This window comes from Hemiscyllium ocellatum, chromosome 21, assembly GCF_020745735.1.
Source record: "Hemiscyllium ocellatum isolate sHemOce1 chromosome 21, sHemOce1.pat.X.cur, whole genome shotgun sequence".
Lineage (NCBI taxonomy): Eukaryota > Metazoa > Chordata > Chondrichthyes > Orectolobiformes > Hemiscylliidae > Hemiscyllium > Hemiscyllium ocellatum.
In genome coordinates this window covers 64,291,573-64,319,039 of record NC_083421.1, presented here as the reverse complement: position 1 = coordinate 64,319,039, position 27,467 = coordinate 64,291,573, and the positions used below count along the sequence as shown (strand labels likewise).

The window sequence follows — 27,467 nt, the reverse complement described above, 5'->3', positions numbered from 1 at the left end:
GCACATTTCCTGATCAGAGTGACTATGGTCAGCCCACAGCAAAATCCCAAAACAAAGCCAAGCCTTGGCCAAACAGTTAAAACTTTCTTCAGGATCCTGGCCAGCAACCCATAATAGTTGTTGGTACGCAGACTCAAGTCAGCAAGAGTCCTACCAGACCTGAATTGAGTAAGGTCATTCATAGGCCTGTATGAATGCTCCGGAATGTATTCAGGAGAGTTCATATGCTGGAAAGTCTACCTACAGTTGATATGGAACTGTTAAATTGCTCAGGAATATCCAAATCAGAACCAATCAAGATAAATGTCTGGTTAAATGATCATCCACTTCTAATAGAAGTCAATACCCGGGAGGCCGGATCGGTGATTGCAGAACTCATTTTTAATAAAATTCCCTCTGGACTCTAGCCCTTAACTTTACACAACACCTCAGTTTGGCTGAGAACCTATATCAGGGAACCTTTGCTTATGAAAAGCAGCTGCTTCAGTTACCAGTGATTGTAGTAAAAAGCTCGGGCCCAAGTTTGACGGAGCGAAATTGATTGTGAGAGATTCACCTAATTGGCTCAACATTTTTCAATTAAAAAATGGCTGCCTGAGTGAAGTCCTAACTAAATACCCAGAAGTCTTCCAAGAAGGTCTCGGGTCTATTAGAGGAACTAAGGCCACCTTGCATGTTGACCAGGAAGCAATTCCATGATTCTGTAAGTCCAAAGCAGTGCTATTTGCCTTATGAGCAAAAGTCATTCCTGATGAAGGGCTAAAGCCCGAAACATTGATTCTTCTGCTGCTTGGATGCGGCTTGATCAGCTGTGCTTTTCCAGCACCACACTCTTTGAGGCTAATCTCCAGCATCTGCAGTCCTCACTAACTCCTAGGCAAACGTCATAGAATCATACAGTGCCTAATAGGTCATTTGGCCCATCCAGTCTGCAACAATATAACTGCCACAGAAGGTGTGCTGATCTAATTTTCCTGTAGTTGTCCCATATTCCTGAATGTTGTGATATTTCAAATGCTCATCCAAAATCTTTTTCAAGTTATAAGCCTCCAGCCTTCACTACCTTGCCAGACAGCGTATTGCATTCCACATTCCCACTATGCTTTAAATGAAAATGTTATTTCTCATTTCCCTCACCCCACCTTATCCCAGTTTCAACCTTCCAACTCCTCATGATCTGTCCTACTGTCCATCTTCCTTCCCACCTATCTGCTCCATTCTCCCCTCCAACTTATCACCATTACCCCCACCTCCATCCACCTATTGCACTCTCAGCTACATTTCCCACCAGCCCCCACCCCCTTCCCATTTATCTCTCCATCCCCTCACCTCACAGCATCATTCCTGATGAAGGGCTTTTGCCCAAAACGTCGATTCTCCTACTCCTTGGATGCTACCTATCTTGCTGTGCTTCTTCAGCACCACACTCTTGACTCCCTTTGACAAAGCCATGCTGACTAACCTGAATTAACCCATGACTTTCCAAAATGGATATGAATTCTCTCTTTCACAATTTTCTCTAATTGTTTCCCTACCACTGACATGACACTTATTTCCTAGTTCATTTCTACCATCCTTCTTGAAAAGTGGAACCACATTAGATGTCCTCCACTCCTCTGACACTTCCCTGGGGGACAGAGAGGAATTAAAAATTCACGTCAAAGTCCCTGTAATTTCCTGCCTCGCCACCCACAGGAACCTGTGTTGCAATTCATCTGGGCCAGATGATTTGTCTGTTTTTAAGATCGATGGAGACTCAACAACTTCCTTATTTCTATGTCATTCTGTGCAAGTTCCTCACAGTCCCTTTTCCTGAATTCTGTACCTACATTCTCCTTTTCCAGAGTGAAGAGCAAAGAGAAATATTCATTTAACACTCTTCAAATATCTTGCAGCTCCACACACAGGTTGCCCTTGGTCCCTACTCTTTTTCTAGTTAACCTCTTCCCTGTAATGTATTTATAAAATACCTTAGAATTCTTCCTAATCTTGTTCCCAAGTTCTCCTTTTTGCTCTTCTAATTGCTTTCTTAAGTTCCCTTTTGCACTTTCCATAATCCTCTAGGGCCGCAAAAGAATTGCTCCATTTGGACTTGCTAAAGGCCTTTCTGTTCTTCCTCTCCTAGCCCTGAATTGTCCTAGACATCCAGGTGTCCCTGAATCTTTTGCACCGATATTTCCCTACAGGGTACATAGAATCCTACAGTGTAGAAACAGGCCATTCGGCCCCACAACTACACCGACCCTCCAAAGAATATCCCACCCAGCTCCATTCCCAACCCCTATTACTCTACATTTACCCCTGACGAATGCACCTAACCTACACATGCCTGAACACTATGGGCAATTTAGCATGGCCAATTCACCTGGCCTGCACATCTTTGGATTGTTGGAGGAAACTGGAGCACCTGAAGGAAACCACTCAGACAGTCACCTAAGGCTAGAATTGAACCTGGGTCCCTGGTGCTGTGAGGCAGCAGTGCTAGCCACTTGCCACCCCCACTGAGCCACCGTGCCACCTGTACTCTCCATGTGGGACCCATACTCTCCACAGCTCCTTTTTGAATATTACACCACCACCCCCCACCCCCACCCGCCACACACACAAAACTGTTGTGGTCACTATTGCTCAAAACATTCCTGCACTGCCACATTGAAGACTTGTCTGGCTTCTTTCCCCAGAATCAGATCTGGTACTGCACCATCCTTTGTTGGGCCTTCTACGTATTCTATACAAAAAACCTTTCCTGGATATATTTCAAGAAATGTGCCCCCTCTAAATCCTTAACATTATGACTCAGCAAATTTCTGTTGGGATAGATGAAATCCCTTTAATAAATACCTGTTTATTACTCTTGCATACCCCTATGAACCGACTATATATTTGCCCCTCTATTTCCTGCTGATTTGTTGGGGGCTACAATACACTCTCAGTAAAGTTCCTGCCCCCTAACATTCCTAAGTTCTACCCACAAAGCCTCATTTCAAAGATATCATCTCTCCTTATTGCAATAACAGTCTCCTTAATTAATAGTGATACACCAGCATCCTTTTTATGTTTTCCTCTGTCTTGCCTGAAGTTCCTATACCCCAGGATGTTGAGTTGTCAATGCAGCCCTTCCCTCAATCATGTTTCATGCGATGGCAACAATATCATACTTCCATACGTCAATCCATGCCTTTAACTCATCAGTCTTACTTAGTACACTCCTAGCATTAAAATAAAGATCAGCCTTGCCTTACTCTCTTGACACTCTACACAGCTGAAGTCATTCCAACTTGCCTCCTTTGCTGCAGCATGGTGTGTCTCTATTTTATCAAACACCCCTCCATCTGCCAGTCTGGTAGAAACAGAAATCAGAAAGCTGGAAAGTGAAGGAATAATCAAACCAGTTCAACTTGTGGAATGAGTATTGTTGTACTGATTTTGAAGCCTGATGATCAGTCCACATGTGTGGGGATTTTAAACAAATGGTAAACTGCTTTCCACAGCTGGATAAATACCCGATCCCATAGATAAAGGATTTATATGCAAATTTGGTCTTTATGAAGCTGGGCACGAGCCAAGCTTAACTTGCGATAGTATTTAGACCAGGATTCCCAGAAGTGTGCGGCAATTAATAACCATAAAGTCTTGTACCAATGTACCAGATTGCCATTTGGAATTTTTCAGCAGACGATGGAGAACATTTCGCAAGGTCTACCTGAGGTCATCATTTACCTAGATCATGGAAAACTAATGAGGAACACGTAGAGAACCTGGATATAGTCCTAAGGCATTTTTGTAAGGCAGGCCTATGCCTAAAAAGGAAACAATGTGTGTTTCAGGGCCCCAAAGTGACCAATGTGGGCTACAGAGTAATCCACATCCCTTCCTCATCAATCAACTTTGTCACCTCTCCAAAGAATTCTATTAGGTTTGTAATGGTCTTTCCTGCAGATATCTTTGCAGCATCCTTGAAAATGGGGGAGGTCCCAGAGGACTGGAGAATTGCTAATGTTGTCCCCTTGTATAAGAAGGGTAGCAGGGATAATCCAGGTAATAGACCTGTGAGCCTAACGTCAGTGGTAGGGAAGCTACTGGAGAAGTTACTAAGGGATAGGATATATACCCATTTGAAAGAAAACAGGCTTATCAGTGATAGACAGCATAGTTTTGTGCAGGGAAGGTCATGTCTTACAAACCTGATAGAATTCTTTGAAGAGATGACAAAGTTGATTGACGAGGGAAGGGATATAGATGTCATATACATGGACTTTAGTAAGGTGTTTGATAAGGTTCCCCATGGTAGGCTGATGAAGAAGGTGAAGTCACATGGGGTCCAAGGTGTACCGGCTAGATGATAGAGAACTGGTTGGGTGACAGGGGACAGAGAGTAGTAGGGGAAGGGAGCTTTGCAAAATGGAGACCTGTGACCAGTTGTGTTCCACAGGGGTCTGTGTTGGGACCACTGTTGTTTGTGATATACAGAAATGATTTAGAGGAAGGTGTAGATTGCCTCATTAACAAGTTTGCAGATGACACTAAGATTGGTGGAGTAGTAGATAGTGAAAGGGACTGTCAGAGAATACAGCAGAATATAGATAGATTGGAGAGTTGGGCAGAGAAATGGCAGATGAAGTTCAATCCAGAAAAATGTGAAAAGATGCATTTTGGAAGATGCAATTCCAGAGCGAACTATACAGTAATTGGAAAAGTCCTGCGGAAAATTGAGGTACAGAGAGATCTGGGTGTTCAGGTCTATTGTACCCTGAAGTTGGCAACGCAAGTCAATAGAGGGGTCAAGAAGGCATATGGCATACTTGCCTTCATCAGATGGAGTACTGAGTCATGTTAAAATTGTATAAGACTTTGGTTCAGCCACATTTGGAATATTGCGTACAGTTCTGGTCGCAACATTACCAAAAGGATGTGAATGCTTTGGAAAGGGTGCAGAGGAGGCTCACCAGGATGTTGCCTGGTTTGGAGGGTGCTAGCAATGAGGAAAGGTTGAGTCGATTAGGATTATGTTTATTAGAAAGAAGGCAGTGGAGGGGGGGGGGAATCTCATTGAGCAAGAAACATACTCCCAGAGTGGGGCAACTCAATTACAAGGGATCACAAGTTCAAAGTAAGAGGAGAAAGGTTTAGGGGAGATATGCGTGGAAAGTTCTTTATGCAGAGGGTTGTGGGGGCCTGGAACACGTTGCCAGTGGAGGTGATACCATCATTTAAGACATATCTAGACAGATAGTGAATGGGCAGGGAGCAGAGGGATACTTAGAAAATAGACAGTAGATTTAGATAGAGGATCTGGATTGGCGCAGGCTTGGAGAGCTGAACGACTTGTTCCTGTGTTGTAATGTTCTTTGTTCTTTTTATTCTTAAATTCAAGTTCCATTGTTGAAAGATAAAGTTCAGGGTGATCAAAGGTGCCCCAGCTCCCATGTCTCTCTGGGAGCTTAGGTCTTTTATTGGACCGGTAAATTATTATGGAAAGTTCATACATAACCCAGCATCTGTCCTGGCACTGTTCATCAACTCCTACAAAAGGGTTAGCCTTGGAAATGGTCTCATAGACAAGCCCTAGCTTTCAATGAATTAAAGAAACAGCTATCATCCTACAAGGTGTTGGCAAACTACAATCCCAAGAAAGATCTGGTATTGACATATGTTGCCATCCCATATAGATCTGGGTGGTATTCCCATATAGATCTGGGTGGTATTCCCATATAGATCTGGGTGGTATTCCCATATAGATCTGGGAGAAGGTGGTGGCGAGCTGCCTTCTTGAACCGCTTCACTCCAGAATATTAAGAATCGTGCCGCTCCAGGACTTGGGTTTCTTTTGTGCTGTTCCAGGATTCAAGCTTTCCCATGCGCCATTCCAGGATTCCGGTTTCCCCATAGCTTGCTCCAGGACTGTTGAAAACAGAGAAGAAAATAGAATAGAATCAAAAAGAACAGGTGGAGCAGAGGAGCTCTGGTTGGAGTGTCCTACTCTTCTGCCATCCAACTTGATTGGCCAATTGGACTCTTCCATATGTAGGGATTCTATGATGCTGTGATTTAATATTGGAGAAGTTACAGTCACCCACTATGGGCAGGTGATGGCCTAGTGGCATTACTGCTGGACTGTCAACCCAAAGATCCAGATAATGTCTGGGGATCTGGCTTTGAATCCCGTCACAGCAGATGGTGGAATTTAATTCAGTTAAAATTAAAATATAACAACTGATGAATGGACACCTCGCAACAATCGCCAGACAGGGATGTTCCTTCCCAGTCAGGGAACACTTTAAGGACATTTGGCTCAGATCTTCAGATGACCATCCTCCAAGGTGGTCTTCAGGATATGCAAGAACACAGAGTCACTGAGCAGAGGCTGATAACCAAGTTCAGTATCCATGAGAATGGCATCAACCAGGTTCTTGAATTCATATCACACTACAGGTGACTCCACTACACTATACACTCTCACTCACACACAAGCCCACACACACAACACACACACTTACACACAATCACATTAACATACTCACACATACACACACACCCACACTCACGTACATATCCTCTCACAGACATATACTCTGTCACACTCCGTACACACTATCAAGCATGCACACACGCACACTCTCACATGCACACACTCACTCCCTCTCTACCACACCCACACACACGCACCCACACACACCCACTCACTCTCCCTCTGTCCCACACACACTCACTCTCCCTCTTTTCCTCACACACACACGGGGAGAATTTGCATTTGCAGATTTCTTTTGTAGAAACATTCTATTTTGTTTTAAAAAACACACAATCTGTAGGCAGTCAGTCCATGTGACATTTTATAAGTTCATACTTTGGAAATAAAACCAGTCTGACTCAAGATTGGGATGCAGACAGACTGTAACCTCACACCTTTAATGCATTGTCTTTTTTATAAAACCTTTGGTTATCTTGGGACTGTGACTTGAAAGAAGTTCTGGGATTTAATGACTATTAATCAATCCAAACAGATATTTCCATTGTAAGTGATTAAAGACTTAACAACAATCTCGATTTGTTCAATACATTGCATTGGTGATAAACTTGTATCCTATGATCGAACCCCACTAGCCACCTGACTAAGGAGCAGTGCTCTGAAAGCTAGTGCTTCCAATTAAACCTGTTGGACTAACATTGTCCATCCCAGCACCTCCACATCAAACCAGCCTCTAGCTCCGCCCCTCTTTAGCCCCGCCCCGTACTAGCCCCGCCCCATGATCAAGTCATGCGCCCTGATCTAGCTCCGCCCCGCGGACCTTGGTCCCACCCAGTTCCCCATCTAGCCCCACCTCCCATCTCGTCCCTCCATCTGATCTGGTCCCGTCCCCGGTCTAGTCCCGCCCCTTGAGCTAGTCACGCCTCCGGGTCTAGTCCCGCCCCTTGAGCTAGTCACGCCTCCGGGTCTAGTCCCGCCCCTTGACCGAGACCATCACCGTCTCCAGGTGTGGTCCCGCCCCCAGCCGCCGACGTGGCGGCGCGGTGTGTTGTGGGAGCCGGTGAGGCCCCGCCCTCTGATGGTGTGAGCAGGCGTGCGGCCCACAGTTCCGGCGGCCGGGCGGCGGGAAGGCGAAATGGGCTACAGCGACATCATGGGCGCGGCGGAGGACATCGCTGACCAGGTACAGGCCCGTAACCCGGTCCCCCGTACACACACCCGCAGCAGCAACACCTCCCGGCCCGGCCACCCCCCCCCCCCTCAGCGCCAGGTCTCAGTCTGAGGCCCGGGTCTGGGCTCCATCCCCCACCCTCCCCCCGGGGGCTGGGCACCTTCCCCCACCCTCCCCCCGGGGGCTGGGCTCCATCCCCCACCCTCCCCCCGGGGGCTGGGCACCTTCCCCCACCCCTGCCCCCGGGCTCAGGGCTCCATCCCCCACCCCTGCCCCTGAGCTCTGGGCACCGTCCCCCACCCCTCCCCCCAGGGTCTGGGCACCTTCCCCCACCCCTGCCCCCGGGCTCAGGGCTCCATCCCCCACCCTCCCCCCGGGGGCTGGGCTCCATCCCCCACCCTCCCCCCGGGGGCTGGGCTCCATCCCCCACCCTCCCCCCGGGGGCTGGGCACCTTCCCCCACCCCTGCCCCTGAGCTCTGGGCACCGTCCCCCACCCCTCCCCCCAGGGTCTGGGCTCCATCCCCCACCCCTGCCCCCAGGGTCTGGGCTCCATCCCCCACCCCTCCCCCGGGGCTCTGGGCACCTTCCCCCACCCCTCCCCCGGGGCTCTGGGCACCTTCCCCCACCCCTCCCCCGGGGCTCTGGGCACCTTCCCCCACCCCTGCCCTGCCCTGGGGTCTGGGTATTTGCCCTGCAGGGGTCTGGCTGCCTTGTCCTTCTGCTGTAGTCTCCTTACCCCAGGCGCTGTCTGCATTGTTCCTGCTGTTAAATAGCTGAACGGTAAAATCACTTTAATCTCTGATGTTAGCAACAGGTTTCTCTTAAATCTATAAGTGAAAAATACTTGTGTTTATCAAGTACAGATCCGCGAGTTAATGTGTGTTTCTGAAGCGTGGTGCTTTTGAATGAATTTAACTCTCACCCATCGAACATGTCCAGGGTGCGACTCATTTTGGTGTCTGTTTGCAGCTACTTAAAATTCTTTGGAATCTCTTTCTTTGAGCAATGTTAATACCTGTGTAAACAGGTCATTCTGTAATTAAGCCTTAGATTTTATAGCTGTGTAAATTTGTGCAGATATGCAGTGTGACACAATTATTATCTCTTTTTAATATTTCAGTCTACTTCTTAATTATGAAGTGGTATTTGCTATGTTGATAAATGAGTCAAACAAATGGAGTTACAATTTAGTCAGTCCATACTGAATAAAGTTAAAAATCACACAACATCAGATTATAGTCCAACAGGTTTAATTGGATGCGCACCAGCTTTCAGAGCGCTGCTCCTTCATCTGGTGGTTTTAACTTTGTACACCCCAGTCCAGCATTGGCATCTTCAAATCATGACAACTATCGACATACTGAGTAAGAAGACTTCCTTTGCTAAGGGACTTTAATGAAGCAGCTGGACTGTTTCTGACAGTTAACAACTTCATGGTAACAAGTGGGTGGCACGGTGGCACAGTGGTTAGCACTACTGCCTCACAGCGCCTGAGACCCGGGTTCAATTCCCAGCTCAGGTGACTGACTAACTGTGTTGAGTTTGCACGTTCTTCCCGTGTCTGCGTGGGTTTCCTCTGGGTGCTCCGGTTTCCTCCCACAGTCCAAAGGTGTGCGGGTCAGGTGAACTGGCCACGCTAAATTGCCCGTAGTGTTAGGTAAGGGGTAAATGTAGGGGTATGGGTGAGTTGCGCTTCGGCGGGTCGGTGTGGACTTGTTGGGCCGAAGGGCCTGTTTCCACACTAAGTAATCTAATCTAACTTTTCCCAGATCTGTTTCCAGAACTAAACAGAATATGGGTTCTTAAATTGACTGCACTGGGATACAAAATACTGTTATTTGGATTGTTAGTCAAGCAACATAACCACTGCACTTTGGCTCAGTGGTTAGCACTGCTGCCTCGCAGCACCAAGGACCTGGGTTTGATTCCAGCCTCAGGCGACTGCCTGTGTGGAGTTTCCTCCAGATGCTCCAGTTTCCTCCCACCGTCCAAAGATGTGCAGGTGAGGTAAACTGGCCATGCTAAATTGCCCATAATGTTCAGGGATGTGTCAGGGGTAAATGTAGAGTAATAGGAATGAGTCTGGGTGGATTACTGTTCGGAAGGTCGGTGTGGAGGTGTTGGCCAAAATGGCCTGTTTCCACACTGTAGGGAATCTATGATCTATGTATATCATTGAATTCTGAGCTTGCAGGTCAAAGAGCTGGTTAAAGCAGTAATTAGCTGACGTATACTGTCCCCTGTTAGATTGCACCAAACCATCCAGGATTACAGTGTGACACTGAAACTCTGTCTACAAACTCTGAAGTAATTTGTATTCCTTTTTTTTGTTCATTAACTCATGGGGTGTGGGTGTCTTTTATTGAGGCAACATTTCTAGTTGCCCTTGAGAAGGTGGTAGTGCACTGGTTAAACTGCTGCAGTCTGTATGCTGTAGGTAGAGACACAATACCCATAGGAAGGGAATTCCAGGATTTTTGACCTAACAACCCTGAAGGAAAGACAGTATATTTCCAAGTCAGGATGACGAGTAGCTTGGGACACTTGTAGGTTGTGGTGGTGTCCCATGGATCTGCTATTCTTGAATTTCTAGATGAAGTGGTTGTGGGTTTGCAAGGTTCTATCTAAGGAGCCTTGTGCATCTTGGAGATTTTACACATGAGCTGCAACTGAGCATTGTTAGTAAGGGAGTGGACCTGGTATCAATCAAGTGGACTGCCTTGATCTGGATGGTGTCAAGCTTCATGAATATTTTTGGAACTGCATCTGTCCAGGCAAGTGGAGAGTGTCCCTTCATATTCCTGACTTGTGCCTTATAGATGTTAAATAGGCTTTGGGGTGTCAGGAGGTGAGTTACTTGCCACAGCATTCCTAGCCTCTGACCTGCTGTTTATATGGCTAATCCAGTTCCATTGCTGCTCAGTGGCAATCCCCAGGATGTCAGTTGGAGATTTGGTAATGGTAACACCATTGAATGTCATGGGGGAATAATTAGATTGTCACTTGTTGGAGTTGATCATTGCCTGGCACTTGTGTAGTGCTGGAAAAGATCAGCAGGATAGGCAGCATCCAAGCAGCAGGAGAATCGACGTTTCGGGCAGAGGTCCTTCATCAGGGCTTATGCCCGAAATGTCGATTCTCCTGCCCCTCGAGTGCTGCTTGACCTGCTGTTTTTTTTCCAGCACCACACTCTCAACTCTGAGCTCTAGCATCTGCCATCCTCCGTTTCTCCATTGCTTGGCAATTGTGTGGCGCAAATGTTACTTGCCAGTTGTCGGCCCAAGTCTAGATATTGTATTTGAACATTGATTGCTTCAGTATCCGAGTAGTCACCAATGGCGCTGAGCACTGCAATCATCAGTAAACGTCCCCACGTCTGACAATGGGGTGATTATTGAAGTACCTGAAGATGGATGAGCCTCAGACACGATTGAGGAACTCCTGCAGAGACGTCCTGAACCTGAGATGACTGACTTCCAACAATCACAGCCATTTGCTATGTGCCAGGTATAACTCCAGGTATGGTTGTGAAGAATGGGTACTTTTAGAATACACCCTATGTCTTTTGGAGAGTGAGATCAAAGGAAGTCTCTTGCAGATTGTGACAAGTTGGAACATCAACAAATCCCTTGAATTTCTTTTAAGAAAATTGCATAAAGGGCTTAGAATTCTAGAATGGCTTTCACAATGCATTTAACAGTCAGTGATGTACACTCTTTTCCCCAGCGGATCGTAATTATTACAATGTAATAAACATGGCAGCCGATCTGTGCACTGCAAGCTCCCCCAGTCAGTGATGTGACAATAGATAGTCTGTGTTTTACTAATCCCATTGATAAATAGACATTGGCAAAGGATATGGGAGAGCTCCCTGCTCTCTCAGTAGTAGCTGTGTGGATCTATCAGGAGCTGCTTTGGTCACCATTGGAACCTCTGGATGTTTACTGGTCACTGGTGTTGGGTTGGTATTCTTTGAGTTGCCAGGTCCATATTTAGAAAGGACAGCCTTCCTGCTCTCAATGACCTATTCATAGCTGCTTCTTACAGACCACATTTTGGACTACGGTATGATTATTTCTGAAGTGATGTCATGAGAGAGTGCATTTGGGAAGAAGGAATGATTTTAATGACAGTTTTAAGCCATGTCTGAGTCTGTTGTCATCTCTCTGCTAGAGTTTGATCATTGTGCTTAGTCTGAAAATGCTATTATGGAGCTCCCAGGATGATCAAAGATCTACTAAATGCCCCTACTAGATATTAAACCCGGACTTCATTGAGTGGGCAGAAATGATCTCATGGCCACTGTATTGAAGAACAGTGAGGCAGTTGCCCCATGTCATGAACAATAGTTCTCTCTTAAGCAGTGACTTGTTTTTCCAAATAAATGAATTAGTAAATATCATACTGCCATGCATAATTGGCTGACAACTTTCTTGGGATAACTAATGGATGTGAAATGTTTGTTTCTATCAGATCACATTCTTCCTTGAGCCCACTTGCATGGTGCTGCTGAAGTCTACGTCTGCCTGTTTTTTCTTGGTTAAGTGTTGTCTCTTTCCGCCTCCACCACAACCTCCATCCCCCCTGAACAAAGCAGCCAGCAGATTGTATAATGATGCCAAAAGCGAGCAGGGTACAGATACTGGTTCAGGGAGAAGAGGGGGAAAGTTTATTCCCCAAATCCCAGAATGAGGAATGCTTAAGTGGATGGTATGTTAGCTTGGACACGGGATCTGAAAGGGAAACAGTTTTGTAGTTAATCTTAAATTACTGCTGGGGTTCTGCTGTTGCAGGGCTGCATGGAATTCTCTCTATCTGTTCACTGTGACAGTGTAACGTCTGCAATCTCAAGGACATGTACAGAACTGAATGGCATGTGAGGGATTCTAAGTGAATGTAATGTTGAAATCAACACTGGAGCAAGTATTTGCAAATGTATTCTCAAGGCGAGAGAGTTTCTGTATTTTGATAGTGCCTTTCACAACTTCAAGCTGTCCAATTAATAAATGCTTCTACTGTAATGACTGCACTGAGTTCTGATTCTCATCCGTGTTTTCCAATCTCTTCATAGTCTTACACCTCCACATCTGATCTCCTTTAGCCTCTCAATACTCTGAGGTTTCTGCAGCCTGTAATTCTGATATCTTTAATAATGAGAGATTTCTGTATTTTGGTTAAATTCCAACGGGGTGTTGAGTTCCCTCTTTATAAGTATTTCTCAGGCCTGAGCGTCTCCTAGTAGGTCAGTTCAGGAGTGGATGGAACTCTAGTGACTGGAGTATGAATTTGTGCTCAAAAGGCACCATCACAGGGCACAAAGATTAAATGGTACTTCACATATGTTTTTACTCAGGAGGAGGAGGAGGAGTGTACGGGGAACGTGAGACCGGTGAGTCTAGTATCAATGGTAGGGCAACTCTTGAAAGAAAATAGTGAAGGAGAAAATTAATCTATCTCCATTTAGAAAGGCGAGCTTTGATCAGGGATAGTCAGCGTGGCTTTGACAGAGGTGTTTGAAATTTTTGGAGGCAGTCACAAGGAGGCAGTGTCCTGGTCCCAGGGCTCTCGCAGTGGTAGAGTTGTATTTTCAGTTTGCACTTTCACTGCTTTCATTTAGCTTTCCTTACTTGCAGTTTCTGCGGATGACCAAGCATTACCTGCCTCACCTTGCGCGCCTGTGTCTAATAAGCACCTTTCTAGAGGATGGGATTCGTATGTGGTTTCAGTGGAATGAGCAGCGGGATTATATCGAGGCTACCTGGAATTGTGGCTATTTCCTGGCTATCTGCTTTGTACTGATCAATCTCTTTGGACAGTTAGGTAAGAGGCAACCAATTGTTCTTTTCACCGTTACCCCATTTTATGCTGCATCTTGGTCTGTTGACTTGTTGTCTTCTCCACAGGTGGATGTATCCTGATATTAAGTCGAAACTTTGTACAGTATGCCTGCTTTGGACTGTTTGGAATTATAGGATTACAGGTAATAAGGAAGAGCTCCCCACTACTTTTTAACAATTGGTAACTTGAGCCTGAGATCTGTAGCTGGAGTCTATCTCTCCGAATCCATAATTTTGTATATTAGAGTTTAACATCTAATGCATTCTCCCTCAAAAGAAGTCTTAAAATTTATGATTGTGCAGAGATGGAGTGAGGAGTGAAATGGCGTCTTTTCTGTCATTAGCTCAGAGACTGAGGTCAGTCTCTAACAGTGGAAATATCAGCCCCCAAACCCACTCTTCATCACATTCCTGGTATTGCTGCAGAATTATGCAGATTTGACTCCCTTCTGATGTGACTATAATTGAATACTGTATTCTGACACGGGAGTTTTGTTTAAAATTTCTCAACCAGGCATTACCCATACCATTTGTTGCTATTATTTAAATAGGAGTGTGGCTCATGTTTCTCCATCATGTTTCCTGGTCTTTTACTGGGTAGACTGCCTGCCCTGTCTCCTCTCCTGTAGTCAGCAATGAGACTGATGTGCACTAACTGCTCCATTTCTTTGATTTCAGACTGTTGCCTACAGTATCTTATGGGACCTGAAGTTCCTGATGAGGTGCGTACCTCCCCCCACCCTGGCTGTCTGCCACCTCCCCTTTTTTACTTCCAGCCAGCGTCCATGCTTTCGGGTTAAGAGCGCAATGGCTAAAATGTATAACGTGTTGGAATTTGAGTTTCAATGACCTGTGTTAATACTCTGGCCCTCTGTTTGCTCTGGTTAGAAACCTGGCCCTAGGGGGAGGCTTGCTGCTGTTGCTGGCTGAGTCCCGATCAGAAGGTAAAAGCATGTTTGCTGGCGTTCCAACAATCAGCGAGAGCTCCCCAAAACAATACATGCAGCTGGGAGGTCGTGTCCTGCTCATCCTGATGTTCATGACCTTGTTGCATTTTAACGCCAACTTCTTCTCGGTGAGTTGGGAGTGGGCGTGCTCGGGGGGAGGGGGATGTCTGGGTGTGCTGGATATCTTTATTAATAACACGAAAAAGACATACAGCAGTCTCAACAGGAACACACTAGCTTACTTGAAAAGCACAATTCTTGTGCTGAAACAGTCCAGTAACTTAAAATTTTCAGTGTGTGTACAACCCAGGTCATACCAGATGGAGTAACAGCCTCAGGAATTGATTCCTCCTCTCCTCCACGCTTGGTACTTCTAGTGCTATTTCAGTTTTGATTCTGCTCTTTCACTTCCACTATCTCTAGCACAACTTTTGAGTTTTTATTTTTACCGTTGCATCTTCATTTTGCTTTGGAGCATACTGCTCTGCACGTTAATCCCTCCTGCATTCCGGCCTAGCTCAGTCTTCGTTATTTGTTGCTTGAATGTTGCCCAAAATAGATTCCAATCTTTGTCGTCTGCTACCCCCAGATTTGAGGATAATGTCTGCATCTTGAGATGCTGCTGTGACTGAACAGACTGGTTTTCGACCCAGAGATCTATGGGTACATGGGGCAGGACATCCTATGAGGTAGTGGAACCAGGAGTACAGAATTTGCTTCCTTTTCTCTACTGCCACTCTGCCTCAACATTAAGACGCTTTGACTCGACGTGTGATACAGCATTGCCATTTACAATGATTGGCAGTAAGCTGCCCTTAGTGCTACTGAGTTTCAAATGCCTTAGTCTTATTCCCATTGTTTTCCTCAGAACATTGGCCATTTGAGAGTTGAAATTTGACCTGGCAGACTATTCAGACCCAGCCAAAGCTGTAATGTCACGAGCCTTCATTTACACTACAGGGGAGTTCTGAAAACACATCCAAGATCCAAAAACAAATTCCGTGCATGTGAGAGTTGCTGCCAGTGTTGCCTTTCCAGTAGAATATCCTCTGCTTGCTCTAAGCCGCCCCTCCAGGAAAGTGGGGCTCAATGGAGACAGATGTCTTTATCGTCATCATCACAGAATCCCTACACTGTGGAGCCAGGCCATTTTGCCCAACTAGTCCACACTGATCCTTTGAAGAGCATCCCACTCAGGCCCTTTCCCGTCCCCTATTACTATACATTTCCCATGACTAATGCACCTACGCATTTGCAGTTCTTCTTCCCAGACATAGAGCCATAGAACAGTACAGTACAGGCCCTTCAGCCCTCAATGTTGTGCCAGCCTTATGAATAAAACTGGGTTAACAAGTTACTTTCATATTAATGTAAAAAGGGCAATATTAGTTAAATATTTTCAGATTTGCATTGTTGCTACTAATCAGCATTCCAGTCTTTTGTTTGTCAATGATTTCCCTTTGCTTCCGTTTACATGGTAGTCCATTTAGTCACTCAAGATTAATTATGAATGTTTTATCATTCTAAGTTGCAAAAGCCAAGTGTTCCCTGATTGACCACGAAGATGGTGATCCCACAGTGTGCTGATCCTTGGGTGAGAGTGGGATAGCCTCCTCTCCAGGCATCTTTTCTAACTCCTTCCCTATATTCAGTGAGCAGAGAGTATTCTGAAAGAGTATGCTGCTGTCAAAAGACATCTCAGACCCAGCGCATATCTAGTGACCTGCATACACCTGTCACCTGTGTGCAACGTCTTGATTAGGGCCTGCCTGGTTCATTGCTGTGTTTCCATCGCCACAGGATTTGGCAAGTAACCCTGCCCATGGTATTGGAGTTGATACTTTGGCAAACTTATTATCCATGGAGTCTTGATGGTCACACTTTGTATGAAGCCATGACAGTTAAGATCACCCAGCTGCTATAGTTGTTCTCTCTCCTCCCAGCGGATGTGACAGGTGCTCTTCTGTCACTTGAAGACCTATGGTAGTTGCTGTTAGCCTTGACTAAATATAATGTTGAAACTGTGGGACAGCTGAGCGAGCAATAAAACTCCTTTACATCTTTTTACTGTTTGACTGAAGGTTACAGACCTGAATAGTTAATAGTTTCTCTCCTCACTGACTCTAGCTGACTGTTTTCAGTGTTTCCTGCTTTTATTACAGTTTCCCTGTATCTGTAGTATTCTGCTTAAGTAACTCTATGTAATGTATGGTGCTTCATACGGTTGAGAAGTCAGTTGTATCTGGGTAAATGGTTTCTGAATCTGAAATGCCAGCAGGAGTCAGCACTGCACTGGAGAAGGGTGTAATAATGTGGTCAGGATTAGTGTTGTGCTCCCCTCTGACTCAGAATGTGTGTCATTTTTTTCCCTTTTGTAGATTATCCAGAACGTGGTGGGAACAGGTTTGATCGTCCTGGTGGCAATCGGCTTCAAAACGAAGTTGGCCGCTCTGACCTTGGTCATCTGGCTCTTCAGCCTTAACCTCTACTTCAATGCTTTCTGGACAATCCCTGCCTACAAGCCCATGCATGACTTCCTGAAATATGACTTCTTCCAGAGCATGTCTGTGATTGGGGGGCTTCTGCTTGTGGTTGCACTGGGCCCTGGCGGTGTCTCAATGGATGAGAAGAAGAAAGAGTGGTGATTGGTGTACCATCTGCAAAACTGCTGCCACCCTCCATCGGCCTTCCTTTCCCCACAACCACCACCTTTCATCCCTCCCCTCTTCCTTATTAACCATCCATCCCCACTGTTTTGTACAGTTTACAGGATGTACTTTGACCCAGATTTCAATGCATTCTCATTCAGGGTCCGTAATGTTCCACTGCTCGTTGGTAACCTTACAAAACACAGCCTTCTGTTGGCTTTCGGAGATAAAAGACGATTGTAAATTTACAATGTCCCAACAGAAAAGTCTTTCAGGTTCAGATTTTTGACATTAGCTGTGTATTAAAGAATTAACTGCCCCTCTTTGTTTTTTTTAAAGTTAAAATGAAGCCCCAGTTCAGGTTCCTGCTACTGTGTAGAGTTAGTTCTCTCTGCGTATTGTCCCAGGAGGAAAGGAATTGGAATATTTTCCTACTCTCATGAGTCAACTTGTAGCTATTATACCTCCTTATTTAATTACATTTCACTAAAAATGGTTATGTTCTCCAACACTAAGTTGTGCCAAAATGAGGTACCCTTATTGATTAAAGTCCCTCCCTGGCTCTGTCTGTCCAAACTACCAGCTGAGGATCAACTCCTAGTGTTGTTCATCCTTTCTCTGAGAATGCAGTTTCTGTAACCTTTACTGATCTCAGCTGTCAGTAGATGCTGAGATCATGGGACAGACATTCCCAAAGGCTGTTACCAAACCCCAGGACCCTCTTGCTAGATGTTTAAAAGTGGCCAGTGCAAACTGCCTGTGTAGTTGATGTACGTGCCAGGTGATTCTGAAAGGACTGGGGTTTGATTTCCCCAGTGTCTGTGGAGGTATTGATTGAAGTTGTTGCTTTGATAATCACTGAGGGTTAAGAAGGGGAAACTGACTCAGATTTTTAGGTCCTCATCCAATTGGGCATGTGAGTAAAAGCATGCTCGTGTGTATTTAATGTGTTTACTAGGTTCAGCTTGACTCCCATCTACCATATCTTAATACCTATCCATCACTCTTCAGGCTCAGAGTGCCCTTGTTGCTTGAGATATGTGTGGAAACTGCCAGACAGAGCCAGTCCCTTCTATAGAAGGATAATGCTGAATATCACTGCCAGCACCATCGCAAAGTGTAGTGGGAGAGTGAATGACCTGCTACATTTCCAAGTTAATTTTGCAGTGGATTACTGATCATGTTAATGATGGATTTGGTATTAACATATACTGCCACTGAATATTCCTGTTTCAAAATTAATCTTGCTGTGGCTGTAATTTTCAAAAATGTGTTAAGTTCTGCTTCCTGTTTTTAAAACAGTGGTTGCATTATTTATCTTTCCCTTGACGTTGCAACTTGGTATTCTGCTAGGTTTAGTAGACGCTGCACAGTGGCAGAAATGGGTGACACTTCATGGCTGGCCCCTATACAAGTTGTTTCTGTTTCAAACAGAAATATTTTCAAAATGTTCAGGCACCCCAGACCTCACCTCCCTTCCTCCTCACCAGTGACTCTTACATGGAATAGTATGAAACACAAGCATCAAACTTGACTGTGATATCCTCTGCAATTGAAAAGCTGAAATAAACAGCCAGCATCCAATGCACTGGGAATTCCTGACAAAGTTCACTTCAAGAGAGGAGGGATAGAAAATAATTTATAAAAACAGCAATAAAGATGGACTCATTCTGAAGCCACTCAGTGCAATAATTGTGTCAGTATTAGTCAACGTGCCTGATTGGCAGGAGGGAGGGGTGGTACAGGGCATACCTGCATTTCTGCTGGGAATGTGTTTACACAGCTTATTTTTTTTCTTTAAAAATGTTCACAAGTCGAGTACAAGGTCACTGGAGTAGAGGCAAGCTCTTGCTGCTGTTATGGCCACAGCAGCTCCAACCATTGGGTAACTGTTAGTGCAAAATTCCAGGAACCTTTGTTCTCTTCTGAAAATTGTGCTGTTGAGTTTGTTGTTAAATAAAAGCTGTGAATTTCCCTGCACCCCCTCTGCATTGTTGCATTCATACCAGTTGTTTTTCAACCGCGATGGTGGGATTTGTTCTGTTGTCTGCTGGATTAACAGATGCAAGACAACAACTGGCAAGTCAGCAGCCGACAGCACACAATACTTCCCAATACCCCTTCCCCATGTTAGCCTCTTCACCCGGATAGAGGCACCATTCCCATATTGCTGCATCAAAACCTTGGTGTAAGTGCCACTATGAATGGGTAATAAAGATCAGCTTTACATGTATTCAGAAATGAAAGAAAAATCTTGACTCAATCATTATGGTATCCTCCAGCAGAAAAACTGTTATCTCAGCCTCAGCTGTGCCCACTTACTCTAAGCCAGGCATTGTCTACCTCTCTACAGAGGTAGGATATGAACCATGGTACTTGATCCCAGTCACTGCTGTGAAGTGCAAGTTGAAACCCTCTGTGGTTACGTTTACATCCAGTGGTGCTGACATCAGAACCAGAATTCTGCTGCCAACATTCCAACTTGTATCACATCACATTGAGCCAGCACCCAACTCACTAACCAACACAAACATTGCTTCACTCAGAGCCAATTTTAAAATTCTCATAAGTTTTGAAATTCAATTTTCAATTCCAGCCCCGCAACCCTCATCTACGTTACTCCAACCCAGCCTTGAACATCCTCAAATTTCAATTAGTGTGCCAGGTTGGAAGTTCCCTCTTTGACTAAGACTTTTGTCCTAATATCTCCCCTGCAGCATCAAGTTTTGTTTGATTATCCTCAGTGGGTACATATGGCTATGATACCAAGTTATAGAAATAATTTTGTAGCCTGCATCCTTGAGAGTCAACATTGTTAAGAGGAGATGGAAGGACTCAAGGTTACAATTGAACAAGAGGTTCAAAGATGCTCACAGCTTTACTGTTTCAGGTATGCTTTACTCCCTACACAGATACAAATTGAAACTGTACAGTAAATACTCAGCACATTGTACCAGGCAACCAAGTGGCTGAGTTATTCCCAGGGTTCGTTCTGATTTCCAGCTTTCAGTTATGTTTTCGACTTGCTGTGACTGCTGGGTCTTTGAGAGGCCCCTTTCTTCAATTTCTTCTTCATGTAAGTTTGTGGTTGTGGCTGTGGGTGGGGAGAAACATTCACTGGATATTAGAAGAGCAGCAATTTAATTTCCTAACCTTCTATTCATGAGAGAAAACAAACATTAGACACCATTCAGTCCCTCAGTCTGTCATATTAGACTCATGCTGCACACTTTGCTCCATTTTCATCAATACTCTCTCCAACAAAATTCTGTTCATTTCAGTTTTAACCTCCATACCATTTGAAGTAACTGCATTTGTGCTGGGAAAGATAGTCTGTGACAGGTGAGCAGGTTAAAAGGGTTAAATTTGAGGACAAGTTGCACAAACAAAACTTGTCAGCTTTCTCACCAGCCTAGCCAATGTCTTTTCCCCAGAGTAGGAGAGTCCAAAACTAGAGGGCATAAGTTTACTGTGAGTGGGGAAAGATTTAAACAGGGACCTGAGGGGCAACTTGTTTCACAAAGGGGGGTGGTGCATATATGGAACAGGCTGAATTAGGCAAGTACAATTACAACATTAAAAAGACATCTAAACAGCTACATGGATATGAAAGGGGAAGGAGGAATAGGGGTCAACACAGGAAAATGGGATTGGTTCAGTTTAGGAAAACAGGTCAGCATGAATGAGTTGGGCTAAATGGTCTCTTTCTGTGCTGTCATACTCTGTTCAGAGATGTTATTGAACCTGGGCCTCTCTGCTTACAGGCAAGTTACCACTGCACCACAACAGCTCACATATCACCTTGCTAAGAAAATGACACCTCTGGCCCAGGTGGGATTTGAACCCCACACCTTCTGGACCACAGGTAGAGACGCTACCGTTGTGTCACAACAATCGTCAGACTAAACTTGTAATACTTGAGTACAGAACATTGAAAGGGTGACTTGATTAAGGTGATTAACAGATTTGATAAGTTGGGGAGACGTTGTTCTATTGGCAGGGGTGCATATTGAAGGGGTTAGTCAGTGGGAGAGTTTTTTTTACATTTGAGGTATATATTATCCTACATGCTTGGGAGGGCAGTGTTGCTAACAAGGCCAGTATTCATTGTCCATTCCTAATTACCTTTGAAGGGTGATGTCAGGAACCACTTCACAAAAAGAATTGCAGATCTCTGTAATTCCTTCAAATAACTCAATTTTTAAATAATCTGGAGTTGCACAACACCAGGTTATAGTCCAACAAGCTGATTTGAGATCACAAGTTTTTGGAGCACTGCTCCATCAGGTGAAGTGGAGGGACGTGCACAGGTATAGAAATCTGCCTTTCTACACCTGGTGTCATGAGATTTCTGACTTTGTCCACCCCAGTTCATCATTGGCACCTCCACATCAAAATAGTTTGATAATTTCATTACCCAACAAAAATCTAAGCTAAGAGTTGAATGGTAGAGCAGGCCTGATAGGCTGAAGGACCTCCCATTCCGAAGAAGCATCAAGTACATTACTGGTTCCATGTGATGGGTGCAGCCTTTACCTTTTTCCGTTTCATTGGTGACGCTACCTCAACCTCCATTTTCTCACCATTGCTATGCTCTTTGTTCGGGAACACCTCTGCCTTTGTGTCATCTTTTCTGTGAAAGATGTGTTCTACAAGACAAATATTAACCGTTAAGAATCAACTGATCACTGAACCCAAGATTAACATTTGTAAAGATACCATGAGTAGCACAAGCATTTCAGGGAGGGGTTACGGGTTGATTTTTAAATATTCATTCATACGACATGAGTGTTGCTGACTGGACCGGCATTTACACTCTCTGAGGACACTGTAGGTCAACCCACAGCACATGGACTGCAGCAGTTCAACAGAAGGCAGCTCACCCTCACCCTCTCAAGAGCACCTAGGGATGGGCAATAAACACTGGCCCAGCCAGTGATGCACATGCTCCATAAGTGAATTTAAAAGAATCATTCATAACTCATTGACCTCGAACCTTCTTGAACCGCTGCAGTCTGTGTGCTGTGAGTTGACCCACATGCCATGAGGGAGGGAATTCCAGAATTTTGACCCAGCGACACTGAAGAAACAGTGATGTATTTCCAAGTCAGGACGGTGAGTGACTTAGAGGGGAACTTGCAGGGGGTGATGTTCCCGTGAATCTGCTGCCCTTGTCCTTCGGTTGGAGGCTGAGATTGATCATGCACTTGGCACTTCTGGTTGAAAATAGATGCAAATGCTTCAGCCATTGGTTCTGTACCCAAAGGTATGTCCATATTAGAAACTGTCAAGGGCAAGCTACATGTTCTCTGTGGAGAGATTAGGGAAAACTAATTATTCTCTTCAGAGAAAGTGTTAATGAGGTTTTTTTTCTAAACTCAGTGAATTGCAATTCGAAATCTCCTCCTGAAAGTGCACCTGAAGGCTCAGAACCACTGCTGGGATCCAACCTAATGGTTACAGTCACAGAGCTCCTGCTAATAGTCACTCACCTGGGTACAAATCACTCATACTGTCACTTGAATCATCACTCTCACTTCCTTCACTCTCGTCAGGCTCCCAGAATTCCTTCCGATTGTGACAAGACTCCTCCCTTTTAGATTCTCGATCCTGTTTTCTCTTCTGAGAGAGACATGCTGGTACAAAGGGCACCCCGAGAGCAGCACACTCGTTAACTGGGCCGAGACAGAGGGACAACGTGTTAGTGGAGGTGGTCACTCCAACCCAAGGTCAATCCAATACACCACCCACAGATGTGTCTGCCCCAAACCCCTGCCAGGCTAAAACTGACACCAAACAACTAAACAATTACCAACTCATCCACCCAGTGCCAGTTTCTCTGTACACAAGGTTCTGAACAGGAAAATTCACTCAAAGACCTCAGCAAGAGAGTTACTGACTGGAATCTAATTGAGGAGTTCATGGTGCTTTATATACACAATAACAGGTACCCAGGAGTAAGTTACAGACTGGAATTCAATCAAAGGGTTTAGGGTGGTTTATATATAAACTAAAATGAACTTCAAAACATTCAATCAGTGCATTCTTCTGCATTCCATTTTAGTGCCTGGCACACCTTCCTATCTGAACAATACACTCACATTTCTTCAGTGCTTTCTGGTAGCGTTTCCCATTCACATGGTGAAGAACATGCTGTGGAATCTTGTTAATGTGGCGAATTGTCAACTTGCAGAACAGCTGATGCCTGAACAAATGGAGAAATGTCCCACATGAATTCACAGTTATCAATGCACTTTGTGTAACTATAGCCAGTGCTGGAATATTGGAAGTGAAGCAGCCAATGTGTGTATAGTAAGATCCCAGAGCAACAACAGAATGACCACATCATAATCTGCTTTTTAAGTTACAGTGACTTGCTGGATAAAAACTGGCGAACAAAATCCCCATTTCCAAATTGGTTGTAACGATATCCCTCAGCACTGACCCTCCGACAGTGCCCACTCCCTCAGCGCTGACTCTCCGACAGTGCGGCGCTCCCTCAGCACTGACCCTCCGACAGTGCGGCGCTCCATCAGCATTGACCCCCCCCCCCGACAGTGTAGCGCTCCCTCAGCACTGACCCCCGGACAGTGCGGCGCTCCCTCAGCATTGACCCCCCCCCCCCCTCGACAGTATAGCGCTCCCTCAGCACTGACCCCCGGACAGTGCGGCGCTCCCTCAGCATTGACCCCCCCCCCCGACAGTGTAGCGCTCCCTCAGCACTGACCCCCTGACAGTGCGGCACTCCCTCAGCACTGACCCCCCCCGACAGTAAGGCACTCCCTCAGCACTGACCCTCCCACAGTGCGGCACTCCCTCAGCACTGACCCTCCAACATTGCTCTTCTCTGTATCTAATCCATACTGTAGCTGTCCTTGCGAGTATTTGATTGCTCTGTACCCTTGGTCAGATAAGATGCTGAGCATCTCACACTTACTGGTTTTTTGTGCTGGGGACAATGTGTGGCTCAAACTGACTGAAATTAAATGGCTCCTTCATTGCTAGGCGTTGGTACTTCTTGCCTTTGGTGTAGGTCTGTAGATCTGCCAGTCGGCATGGCAACTCATGCCCAGTCAGAGAACATTTAACCTTCAACACACACAATACAAACGTTAGTTGCATGAAAATATTTGTGGGAATTTTTAACTGAATGGAGAGGGAATGAAAGAGAGTTAGTCCCTGGTGCCCTGGCCCAACATTCCTCACTCAGTCATATCCACATGGTTGTCCTATATTGTACATTCCACCTGGGATCTTCCTATGCAGCCCTCTGCATATTTTGTTCCCTGGAGTCTTAATCAGTCAGCTGATTATTGTTTCAGAGACTGTTAGATTGAGAAACTGGTTATTTTCTTCCAAGGTCGACATAACTGAACTAACCACCTCCTTAACTGAAACTGATGTTTCGTATTGCCCTTCAAGAGTGTGAAAGTTGACTTTAAGGTTTAAGGCTTGTTGTTCTGTCCCCTCTGTTCCACTCCCAAGTGCCACCATGTAGGCTCATGATCCTGCAAGCTAACTAACAGTAAGTTATTTTTCAGTAATTATGGGGATGAGAGTGTCATTGGTGGATCGGTAAAATAGAAACATAAGAGATAAGAGCAGACTAGTTGATCTCTCACGCCTGGTCACTGAGTTCAATTCCTGATGAAGGCCTTTTGCCGAAATGTCGATTCTCTGGCTCCTTGGATGCTGCCTGACTTGTTGTGCTTTTCCAGCACCTCAGTCTCGCCACTGAGCTCAATACCCTAACCTGTGCTTCCCCTCATACCCCTTGATCCATTTACCCCCAAAAGCTGTTATCGACTTCCTTCTCAAAAATACAATGTTCTGGCCTCAACCAGATTCTGTAATAGTGAACTACACAGACTCACTATTCTCAGGGTTAAAAAAAATTTCTCATCTCGATCCCAAAAGGTTTTTCCTTTATCCTTAAACTATCATCGGTGCCCAACCCCAGTTCTACATAGAAGGTGATTAACTTTTATACAGGCTTTGATAGAATTGAATGTCTTGGGGGACAACTAGGAATCAATTACATTGATCTGGGTGACATACAGTCCCACACTGGGTAGCAGGATTCCTTCCCTACAAGACATGAAGTAATCCAGTGAATTTATCCAGCAACCTATCCAATTCACAATCAATTTAGTTAATTCCAGATTTTTAATCCAATTCTCAAACTGCTCAGTGTAGAATTTGAATTAATTCTCTGGTTTATCGAAAGGACACCAGTACACTTTACCACTGCATCTCTATTATTTGTCAAATTCACTCTTACCACAATAATATATTTGTAAACTATCACTGGGACTCGGAAACACATGCAGCAAGCAGCAGTATTCTGACGAAGGGTCAGTGGACCCGAAACATGAATTGATTTCTCTCCAAAGACGCCGCCAGATCTGCTGAGCTTTTCCAACAATTTGTTGTTGTTGTTTCTGAGATCTTGCAGCTTTCCGCGTCTTAATTTCTCCAGAGAGAAAACGAGAGGCTTTCAGAGAGCTCCTGCAGGCTTTCCGCCCAGAATGACAGCAGGTAACCCCCTCCCGGCTCAAACAGGGGAGGAATGGGAGGGCAGTTTATTGAGTCGGGGGGCGATGTGACTGTGGGAGCATTTCAACGGACCACCAAAGGGATAACTTAAAGAGACCGTGGAGCTATTTAAAAAGACAAAGCGGTTCTTCAAAGAGTCGTAGAGCCTCTTAAAGGGACCACGCAGGTATTTAAAGAGATGGGGGCATTTAAAGGTCAATGAGGTATTAGATAGAGGCTGTGCCTCACACTCACTCGGTTGTTGGGGCCAGGCTGCAGCGCTGGGTGTTGCTGCAGAAAGGCAATCACTTCTGGAGACAGAGGATCAGAGACCTGTCCAGGAACCCCCTCCATGGAGCCGCTCCGATTAGAATCGAGTATAACAGCGGTACTTCCGGGTCAAACATGTGGGCCACCAGTAACCGGAAATACAAAATGACAACACTTCCGGATTTTTTTTAATCTAACCACCAAACTAGAAACTAAAACGTCATTTAACGGACTGATTTGAATCAGAGTCTCAAAACCCAGTGTCTAGAGTCAGGACAACCCCCTCCCGACTCCAACAACAGGGTTTTCTATTCCAAAAGTCTATTTGGAGAGTAAATACGGAACTTCCGGTAAGATGGCAGATGTGAAAGTGCTCTATCTCCAATAACGAGTAAAACATGTGGAGCTTATTCATGAGAATGGCCCCCTTCAATAAAACTAAAGCTTGAGAAATCTGATTGTTTCCTGCTGGGGAAATGCAGGTCTATGGCCTTGCAGTTTTTTTTACCTGGACTGAATTATGCAATGAAACCAAAATAAAAACTAAAACTGCTGTAAAAAGCAGTTCTGGCCGCAGAGATAGAAAAATGGAATTAAAGTTTTGAGTCCAATGACCTCTTCGGAACTAAAGGGACCGAAAAACGATTGTGTTTATGCTGTTCACAAAGTGAAATGGGCTGTAAGTCCATATTTCACCCAACCCATCTATTTCCCTTGTAGTTTTTCCTCATCTGTTATCCCCGAAATGAACATTCACATCAACCATACTGCAGCAAGTTCTCAACGCTCTGAGTTAAATAACCAAATTACCTACTGGATTTGACGGTATTGATGACCATAGTTTAGGCCTCCCTACAATTTACGTGGAAAGAATTGCTCCATGGTCACCTTGTCAATCCCTTTCAGAATTCTGAAGGTCTCTATCATGTCATCTTTCAAGGGAGGTCAGCTTGTTCATTTCAGTTCAGAATCTCTGCTGCAGAAATCATGTCACGTCTTCTTCAGGTGCTTCTATCTCCTGTTTATAACTCACAGATTACAGCTGTTCACAGCACTACTTCAAATGCAGCATGATCCTTACCATCTTTGTAACCTCAAACACTCAATGTCTTTGACTCACATCCCTTGTGTGTATACCGCATCAAGTATGTCATTGTAAATTTAGCTGTGGAGTGGAACTTGAACGCTCAACCTCTGAGCTTGGATGCGAGAGAATGCGCCCTCAAATGAGTCATAGAAAACAGAAATGTGACACCACAATTTAAAAAAGGTGGGTAACCATAGGCCCGTTAGCATAATGTCTATAGTGGGGCAAAAGCTTGAAGCTATAATCAAGGAAGAAATAACAAGAAATCTGGATAGAAATTGTCCCATCGGGCAGACACAGAAAGTTCCATGAAAGTTAGGTCATGTTTAACTAGTTTACTGGAACTCTTCAAGGACATTATGAGTGGGTGGGGTGAATAATGGAGCTAGTGGATATGGTGGATTTCCAAAAGACATTTGACAAGGGGCCACACAAAAGGTTCCTGCAAAAGATCATGGTGCATGATGGGCAAAGTAGTAGCATTGATAGAGAATTGGTTATCTAA

General features: G+C 45.0%; 2 protein-coding genes across 2 annotated transcripts; one reads left to right on the top strand and one right to left on the bottom strand.

Annotated features, from left to right (window-relative positions):
* The first annotated feature begins 7,507 nt into the window (after positions 1-7,507).
* Positions 7,508-19,050, top strand: surf4 (surfeit 4). The gene is made up of 6 exons (XM_060841640.1): positions 7,508-7,649; positions 13,272-13,458; positions 13,542-13,618; positions 14,154-14,197; positions 14,364-14,550; positions 16,801-19,050. Exons 1-6 carry the CDS (start codon positions 7,602-7,604, stop codon positions 17,065-17,067), a joined length of 810 nt encoding a protein of 269 aa, XP_060697623.1. The 5' UTR covers positions 7,508-7,601; the 3' UTR covers positions 17,068-19,050.
* An 874-nt stretch (positions 19,051-19,924) lies between these two features.
* Positions 19,925-26,008, bottom strand: surf2 (surfeit 2). Its single transcript, XM_060841164.1, has 6 exons — positions 25,861-26,008; positions 24,008-24,159; positions 23,172-23,275; positions 22,563-22,745; positions 21,607-21,719; positions 19,925-20,164 (listed from the first exon to the last, which is right to left on the bottom strand). The coding sequence occupies exons 1-6, from the start codon at positions 25,957-25,959 to the stop codon at positions 20,081-20,083; spliced, it is 735 nt and encodes a 244-aa protein (XP_060697147.1). The 5' UTR covers positions 25,960-26,008; the 3' UTR covers positions 19,925-20,080.
* Between the last annotated feature and the right edge of the window lie 1,459 nt (positions 26,009-27,467).

Bases quoted from the DNA above. Each gene is read 5' to 3' on its own strand.
- surf4 (XM_060841640.1), top strand. From the start codon at position 7,602: ATGGGCTACAGCGACATCATGGGCGCGGCGGAGGACATCGCTGACCAG. The intron at 14,198-14,363 runs GTGCGTACCTCC...TGCTCTGGTTAG, and splicing joins GACCTGAAGTTCCTGATGAG to AAACCTGGCCCTAGGGGGAG. The intron at 14,551-16,800 runs GTGAGTTGGGAG...TCCCTTTTGTAG, and splicing joins TTAACGCCAACTTCTTCTCG to ATTATCCAGAACGTGGTGGG.
- surf2 (XM_060841164.1), bottom strand. From the start codon at position 25,959: ATGGAGGGGGTTCCTGGACAGGTCTCTGATCCTCTGTCTCCAGAAGTG. The intron at 22,746-23,171 runs GTGAGTGTATTG...GTCTCGGCCCAG, and splicing joins CCAGAAAGCACTGAAGAAAT to TTAACGAGTGTGCTGCTCTC. The intron at 21,720-22,562 runs GTGAGTGACTAT...TTTGTCTTGTAG, and splicing joins TATGAGTGATTTGTACCCAG to AACACATCTTTCACAGAAAA.